The sequence below is a fragment of the Cryptomeria japonica genome, chromosome 3 (assembly GCF_030272615.1).
Source record: "Cryptomeria japonica chromosome 3, Sugi_1.0, whole genome shotgun sequence".
NCBI classification, from domain to species: Eukaryota; Viridiplantae; Streptophyta; class Pinopsida; order Cupressales; family Cupressaceae; genus Cryptomeria; species Cryptomeria japonica.
The window spans coordinates 626618104-626627354 of record NC_081407.1 but is presented as its reverse complement, the minus strand read 5'-3'; the positions used below and the strand labels follow the sequence as shown (position 1 = coordinate 626627354).

Below are 9251 nucleotides of genomic sequence, written 5' to 3'. Positions count from 1 at the left end.
TTTGAAGACGAGTGTTCTTTGGTTTTAAAACTTACTCGAGTTTGTTTCCCAAATTGGCATTGTTTGCAAATGACATTAGATGGTTTTGTAATTCTAGGCATATCCCTTACTGCTTCCTTTTTGTTGATCTTGACAAGATTGTCAAAGTTAAGGTGGCCTAACCTTTTGTGCCATAGCCAGTTTTCATCCTCTTGAACAAAATTACACGTTTCTTCATTTATTTCATTTAGAATATATAAATTATTTGTAGTTCTATGGGCATTTGCAATGAGTCTTCCATTCTTTTTAATCTCACATCCCTTAGACAAAAATGTCACACTATGTCCTTGATCACAAAGTTGGCTAACACTTAATAAGTTTTCTTTTAAGCCTTTGACATATAGCACATTCTTAGCTTTAGTCTTTCCATAATCTAAACTAAGTGTTCCTTTACCTTTTATTTCTCTTTTTGTGTTATCACCAAACCTTACTGATCCTTCATCTGCTGGTTCAAAAGAGATGAATTTGTTTTTGTCCCCTGTCATGTGCCTTGAGCATCCGCTATCTACATACCATCTATCCTTCTTGTTCTTTGCATGAAGAGCTATTTGAACAAATAAAGATTCTTTCTCTTCTTGTTGTTTTTTCTTCCAAGTCATTGTAGATGTTTCCTCCTTTTTGATAGGTACATCTCCCTTTCTTGGTAAACTAGGGAAGATAGTTCGGCAGAATTTGGCTGTGTCCAAAATTGTGACACATAACATATTACATCATAATTCATTAGAGAAGAAAATGAATTGTATCTTTGGAGTGAAGTTAGAAATATTTCTAGTATGACTTCTACAATCAATTGTTTTATGACCAAACTTATAGCATGAAAAACAATGTCCTTTGAATGGATAATAATTATTAGTTACATGTGATTTCTTTATGTGAGATGTTTTCAACATATTTGTGGGAGGATGAGATTTTTGAGCATCATTCTTCCTTCTTTTGTTTTCTACTGTCTTCCATGAATCATCCAAAGTTTTTGACTTAGTAGCATTTGCTGTTTGATCCTCTTCATGTCCTAGACCTGATTTAATGAACGTAGGTCTTTGTGCCTTAAGAAGTCGATCCATTTTCTTGGTGTTGTCTTCACATTTTTGAAGTTTCTCCAAGTCTTGTTTTAAGGAAACAATTTCTAATTCTAATTTGTTGCATCCTTCCTCTTTTCTTTTAAGCTAATCCCTTATTTCCTTCTCATTCTTCTTTGCTTCCTCCAATTGTATTTTTAAGTCTTCAATGAGCTTGCTTGATTCTTGTAATTTTGTCTTATATTTTGAGACCCTTCCTTTTAGCTTTTCATTTTGTTTATATGCATAATGTAACTCTTCTTCAAGATCTACATCTTCTTCATCACATATAGCCTCTTGTCCTTCTTCCTTCTCATCTTCATCATCTTCAACTTTCATTGCCATAAAATAATCTCTTCTCCATCACCGCTGGACATATCTTCAGAACTTTCCTCCGATGAACTGGAACTTTGCTTAGAGTAGAAGCTTTTCTTATGTTTTGAGTAGTTCTTCTTGAAGTATTTCTTTCCTTTCTTCTTTGAATAGCTTTTCTTCTCCTCTTCACTACTATCACTTTCATTTTGAGGACACTTTGAAGCATAATGCCCAACCTTGCCACAATTGAAACATTTGAAAGGGAATTTGCCTTTGCCCTTTTTGAACTTTCTCATGAAGTAAGCTTCAACCTCATCTGATTCACTGCTTGTACTCTCTTTTGGTGTATGATTTTTGTTCTTTCCCTTCTTTGATGCTTTGAAAGATACCTCCTTTTGTGATGGTTTGTCTTCTCTCCTCATTTCATAGGCTGTGAGGATTCCAAACAATTCATCTTTTGTTAATGTTTTCAAATCCTTCATTTCTTCTATTGCTGATATCTTAGGATCAAATTTTATTGTCAAAGTTCTCAACAACTTTCGAACAAGAGGTGTGTCTTCAACTTCTTCTCCTAATGTTGTGATTGCATTTACGATTTCATTCACACACAAAAAGTAGGTGGCGATATCTTCATCTTCCTTCATTTTAAGGCTTTCAAATTTCATTCTAAGTGATTGAAGCTTGGCCTCTCTTACCTTTTCATCCCCTTCATAGATATTTTTCAGTTTGTTCCATATCTCTTTTGCTGATTTGCAATGCATGACTTTTGTAAATTCAGAATAAGCCAGGCTGCATAGGAGAGCATGTTCTGCTTTGGCATTATTCTCACTTTTCCTCTTTCCTGCTGCATCGGTCGGAGGAGTTGATGGAGGTGTGTATCCATCTACCACGGATTGCCAAACATCATAACCAAGTGTGTTCAGATAGGCTTTCATCTTGATACTCCAAAATGCATAATTTGTCCCATCGAAAATTGGATTTCAAACTGCATAGTTATCTACCATTGTCCTCTTTTGAGGATCTACCTTCAAGTTGTAAGGCTATCTTCGAAGGAACCGACTCTGATACCAATTGAAGAGCAAACAATTATACTGAGAAGGGGGGGGGGGGTGAATCAGTATAATGAAACTTTTCAATTCAATATTTTATATGATAGAATCAATCACTAAAATAATTTTGCATATGAACACAATAACACAAAGATTTGTAGTGGAAACCCAATGCAGGAGAAAACCACTGAAAATGAATGCTATATATATTTATGTTCTTTTACAATTTTGTGAGCACCAACCCACTGGAAACACCAACTCCCTAACTCTGTTTTGTGAGCACCAACCCACTGAAGCACCAACCCCCAAACTCTGTTTTGTGAGCACCAACCCACTGGAAGCACCAACCCCCAAACTCTGTTTTGTGAGCACCAACCCACTGGAAGCACCAACTCCCAAATCTGAATTAGTTATAATTTGATTCAAAGTTGACCACCACAAGAGCATCCACTTCAAATCAAGTAATAGACTTACAATACTGCTGCAAATATATATGACAACTCTGTAACACAAATCTTATCCCCTTCTTTAGAAATGAACATAAACTCCAGACCACATATTTTTCAATATTTGCTCATATCTTATTAATCTTTTGATTATTCTGAATTTTAATTTCAGAAATTCTTTATATTCTGAACATTTTGCAGCTCTTATATATTGATATTCATGTTTGTCTTCACAGCAGACGTATTCTTCTTATAATATCATTTCAGTATTTATTACACCACACGCAACATTCTATACTTCCCCTTTCCTTTTATGAGAAATTCTAACACAACATTACTCACACTTATATACTATAGTTTTCCTTCTTAGAATAATAATTGCAACTCACACCAATTCCATTCTATTCACAATATGATTTTATATATATTTTAACTTCCCTTAAGAGTCGCCTTTCTTCATACAAGCAGTGACCACCTTATATAAAGTTACGACTGTCTAACTTTGTAAATGTCGCACCCTTAGACTTGTTAGGATTTGTTAATATTTAATATTAACAATTGTTAACCACCATTTTTATTTTACTTGCTGACATTATCCTACAATCATTTTACTCTTATGACTGTATGTAGATGATCTATTATGTTTTGATTGTATTAACCTTGACCACATAGAACCATGGTCCATTATTTGATGTTGAACTTCCATACCAATTAAAAATACAATTTGTCGTAATATATTTGCATTTGTTATCTCTAAATGATCTGCCACTGGTTGCGTATATGAATATAATTTGCATACATATGAATTATGACCTGCCACTGGCATCGTATTATGTAAGGTTGTCTCTAAATAGCCTGCCACTGTTATCATGTTATATATGTCTGTCTCTATATAGAGTATAAAATATTCTGTCTATGTATTTATACAAGTATGATAGTAATATTGTCTATATATGATTAGACTAGGAGACTTTCTCCATTATAGTCACTGAAAATATGATCAGAAATACGATCCATGATCTGCCATAATATTTGTTTCTAGAAAACAATATAAGCTCTGCAATTTTTTTAAACCAATTTTTTGAATTTGGAAACCATGGAAGACACATAAAAATGAATGTCCGTAGTTTCTGCACAGAAAATTCAGTATGAAGAATCTGATTGCTCTCATTTTCATAATCATTGAATTTGTTATGTATGCTCAGATTTATTTATCACAATATAATGCATAGCTATAGTTTGTGAAACATAATAGTCTAAATCAGTAAATTCCTTTGACATCAATGACAATATTTCCATCATGGCTTCCCCGCCAATGCTTAGCTGCAGGCTTCTTTCTCATAGTACGAACAACCACAACACTTACCGTGACATCTCCAATGCCCTCCGTCCAACTCCAACAAGTGTACTGTAGCTCAAAAATAAACTGGGGTCTGGGGTAGTGCCCCAGCGGGGTCAAGGGGCAACGCCCCAGGTGTGCTCCCTGTCACAGTATAGGGCGGGGTCGAGGGGCAGCGCCCCTGCTGCCAAGACCAATTTACAACCTTCAGAACCACATGAAAGTCCATGGCGCGCATCATTTCTATGATATTTTATGATGTCAAAACCCTTCTTCTACACTCCAATATTTTCAATGTCCAGGCTCTAGATGTCATCGAATAATTTTTCAATCTGGTCGTCGTCTTTTTTTTTTTATTTCCTCTGTAATGTCTCCAATGGCACCTTGGCCATACAACCTCCCCGTACAATCAACAACCTCCTTACTGTGCAGACACACCTCCAGCGTACAGACAACTTCCTGTGCGGTCAATATCCCTCCACCGTACAACTGTGTTTGTTTGTGCGGTGTACCTGGCATGCAGGTGTGTGCAATCTCCTTCCTCCGCGTTGTTTTCCTTCTTTATTTATTTTCCTCTATTCACCTCTTCGATTGTGCGGGTTAAAATAGCCACCGCACGGTGACCCCGCGATGCCACCACGCGGTGGACACACGGTGCCACCGTACGGTGCACCCACGGTGCCACGACACGGTGACCCCATAGTGCCACCGCACGGTGACCCCGCGGTGCCACCGCATGGTGGACCTGCAGTGCCACCGTACGGTGACCACGCGGCGCGGTGCCACCGCACGATGGACCCGTGGTGCCACCGTACGGTGACCACACGGTGCCACTGCACGATGGACCTGCAGTGCCACCGTACGGTGACCACGCGGCGCGGTGCCACCGCACCGTGGATGCGTGACCCCACCGTACGGTTCACTTTGCCCTTTTTTTTTTTTTTGCAAGCCGTATGGTCACTTGGCATACGAGTTTTTAATTTTTATTTTAATTGTCTAGATTCGGCTTGGGTTTTGTGCCTCCGGGATCGCCTTTTCCTTCATCCTCTGATTCCGAAGATGATGCCAGTTCCTCGTCAACAACCTGGGTCCTTAGATCAATGGTGTACTTCCGCCCCCCTTTCTCCATAGAAAGGGTGTTCTTTTTCTAGTCGTGGTTCACCTTTGCTGTAACCAGCCACCCTCTGCCTAAGATGGCATTGTACCCCTTCTTCTTGAGTGGGATTACCACAAAATCTAGTATAAAAGGTTGCATGCCGATGGTGACCGGCTGGGCCATCAGGGTGCCAAGTGGCTTGATGTTGTGCTGGTCTGCACCTACCAAGTTGAACGTGGGTGGCCATAGTGTTGGCTTCCCCATCTTCTTCCACGTATCCTCTGGCAGTACATTCACCCCCGAACCTCTATCCACGATGGTGTCTTTGAGGATAGCCCCGAGAATTCCCATCCCTACTACAACAGGATGCCGACCACTATTTAAGGCCAACAACATTGGGTTAGCCGAGGGGCTGATCGGAACTTCCGCTCATGTGGCACGCAAAGGTGCCCGTGCAGTGGTTTGTATGGAGCTAAAAATGGCGGTTCTTAACTGTGGCATTGTTTCTAGAAGGTCCTTTACCCTTATAGGTACTTCCATCTGCAGTACTTGCCCAATGATGTTATTTTCCACTTTTGTATGGGATGATGTACTCACCACTTTGTTGTCCCATCGTTCGACCGTCATCTCTTGTTCAATATTGGCCTTTGCCTCTCGTAATCTCTCCTTCTCCATAGTCAATTCCTTCCTTTTGTGAGAACCCTTTGGCTACAAATCTAGCCTTGTGTTTCTCAATGTTGCCATCTGTAGCATGTTTGATTTTGAAGAGCCATTTGGAGGTGACAACAGATTTCCCAGCTGGCCTAGGAACAATCTCGCAAACATCATTTTTCATAACAGATTGGTATTCCTCAGACATGGCATTCTTCCATACTTGATGTTTAAGTGTATCTAATACATTATTAGGTTCTTCTTTTGAGAGATCATTCATGAGAGCAACGTAGTTGGTGAGTTTGTTAGGCTTTTTGCTTTCTCTGAAGGTTCCTGAAGGAGCAACATACTTCTGAGCTTCTTCTACAGTTTTGGTGGCCCATAGTGGTCTTTTCTTGAAATTTTCTCTAGGTGGGTTTTGAGTTTCACCTACATTTTCCTCAAGACTCTCCCTTTGAAGCTCAGGAGAAGGGTCTTCCTCTATGCTAAGGGTAGGGATATAGACTTCAAGTTCTATTGAGCTTTGGGCTCTTTTGAAGGCTAAGTCTTCTTCAAAGATTACATCCCTACTCAGTTCAATATTCCTCTAACCAGGTATATAGATTCTGTAGGCCTTAGAGGTTTCACTATATCCTACAAGCATTCTCCTTTTTCCAAAAGGCTCTAATTTTAATCTTTTCTTCTTAGGTACATGAATATAGACAAGACACCCAAATATTCTAAGGTGGTTGATATCTGACTTTGTTTTAGTAAAGACTTCCTCAAGGGTTTTAGCTTCAAGATGGGAGTGAGGACATCTATTTTGTATATATACAACAGTGCTTGTTGCTTCTACCTAAAGATTGGTATTTAGATTCTGATCAAGAATCTTGGCTTTGGCAGCTTCTACAAGTGTCCTATTTTTCCTCTCAGCTACCCCATTTTGTTGAGGATTATAAGGTATAGTAAGCTCCCTCTTGATCCCAACATTTTTACAAAAATCTTTAAACAAATCTGAGGTGTATTTCCCCCCATTGTCAGTTCTTAAGGTTTTGATTTTATTTCCTGAGTAGTTTTCTATTAGTGATTTAAATTCCTTAAACCTATTAAGGATCTCTTCTGATTCTTTACATTTCAGAAAGTAGATCCAAGTTTTCCTAGAGTAGTCATTAACAAATATTACATAATACAAAAATCCTCCTAAAGAAGGTACGGACATAGGTCCACATACATCAGAATGAACTAACTCTAGAACTTTGCTTGTTTTCCTACTACTATTTTGAAAAACACCCTTAGCATTTTTACCTAGGGCACATCCCTTGCATGCCCCTGAATGATATTGCTTTAACTTAGGTAGGCCTGTGACAAGGTTTCCCATTGATGATAAAACTCTAAAATTCAGGTGACCTAGTCTTCTATGCCAAACTTCATTAGCATATGTAGTTTCATGGATTGGGGCTAGGTTGGGCTCTGTGCATAGCTCATACAAGTAGCCTTGTCTTTGACCAATGGTTTTATCTTTCTTGATAGACGAATTCTTTGGCCAAGCCAACACTTTGTTGTCCATGAAGTTCACACTGTACCCATTATCCTCTAGTGCTAATATGGAGACTAGGTTTCTCTTGATGCCTGGGACATATGGTACTCCTTTAAGTTGCAATGATATGCCCGACTTTAGTTTGATGATGCAGGTTCCAACTCCTCTGACTGGATGTGTGGAGTCATCTTCGATAGTCACTTCCTCATCATTCTCCTCTATCATGGAGTCTAGCACTTCTCTAAACCCTTTAATGTGTCTAGATGAGCCACTGTCAATCACCCAGGAGTTAACCTTGTTTGATGCTTGCTTTGTAAGTGCTGAGTAGAGTACATACTCCTCGGAGTCATCTTCCCCTTTAGCTTTTCCTACTTTGGCAAATGTGGCTTGTTGTTTGGCTCTTTCTGGACATTTGGCAACATAGTGTCCGAATTTGTCACATCTGAAACATTGAATCTATGAAAGATCCTTCTTGAAGGTGTTCTTGCCATGACGACCTTTCCTCTTCCTAAATTGTTTATGCTTGCTTTTCTTATTGGAGTTTGTATTTAGGACTTGAAGATCTTCATCTATATTCTTTTGTTTAATCCCTTTCTTATTTAACCTTGATTCTTCTTGGAGACAATCTGCCTTTAGCCTTTCAAACTTTGGAAATTTATCTCTTGCACTGATGCCTTGGACGAATGTTTCCCATATACTAGGCAACCCATCTAGAGCAATGAGTGTTAATTCTTTGCTTTGGATCTCATATCCCAGGGTTGCTAGTTCATCCCTTAGGGCTAACATCCACATGAAGTAGGCATTGACCGACTCCCATTTGATCATACCTATATGATTTATTTCTCTCTTTAAAGCTAAGGTTCGACTAGCATTGGATATCTCAAATGCATCTTTAAGTGCTTTGAACATGTTGTAGGCCATTTCATGTTTCCTTATGATGGGCATAATATTATTCCTCACCCCATCAACTATGATTGTGATGGCCTTTTCATTTCCCTCTATCTAAGTTGCTTCGTCAGGTTCAGTCTTAGGTTCTATAGTTTCAATTTTTACAAATGATTCGACTTTATTTTCTCTTAGAATCATCTGAATTTTGAACTTCCATGCTGAGAAGTCATCACCTCCTCCGAGTCTATCTTCGAATCTGATAGTTCTAGCCATTAGGAGAAATGTGATATCGAATATATGCTTGTTTTGAATTTTCCACAAAATTGAATAGCCTCAGGTTCGATTTAACCAAAGCTCTGATACCATGAAAATGTTATTCAATTTTCAATTCAAGATGCAAGTTATATTCAAGGTTATCTTTTCTTTCAAGTATATGTTATTTCTTATTATAATAAATCTGATTATTATCTGGTATGTTGCAGATGGAGAAAGAGCATTTATGAATTTCGATGTTCTTCTCATAATCACCGATTGATATATATATGCCAATAAGGAGGATCAAGCAATACCTTGACCGGTCATGTCTATTAGACAGGACCGATCAAGATATTACTTGATCGCACCTCTTCAATCATAATCGCATTTAACTTATACCAATCGGTGCACATATAACTAACAAGTTTAATCGATGCTAACCGATGTGCATATAGTTAACAAGTGAAACTGATACTAATCGGTATGTATGCATTTAATAAACCCGATAACAATTGGTATACATGCAGTTATTAATAAACCTGATAACAATCGGTATACATGCAGCTATTAATAAACCCGATAACAATCAATAAATATGTAGT

At 38.4% G+C, this 9251-nt stretch overlaps 1 protein-coding gene across 1 annotated transcript; it reads right to left on the bottom strand.

Annotated features, from left to right (window-relative positions):
- Nucleotides 1-1429: 1429 nt before the first annotated feature.
- LOC131044249 (uncharacterized) lies at nucleotides 1430-2344 on the bottom strand. Its single transcript, XM_059217585.1, has one exon. The coding sequence runs from the start codon at nucleotides 2342-2344 to the stop codon at nucleotides 1430-1432; it is 915 nt and encodes a 304-aa protein (XP_059073568.1).
- Nucleotides 2345-9251: the final 6907 nt, after the last annotated feature.

Excerpts from the sequence above, each read along its gene's own strand:
- LOC131044249 (XM_059217585.1), bottom strand. The coding sequence starts at position 2,344 with ATGAAAGCCTATCTGAACACACTTGGTTATGATGTTTGGCAATCCGTG.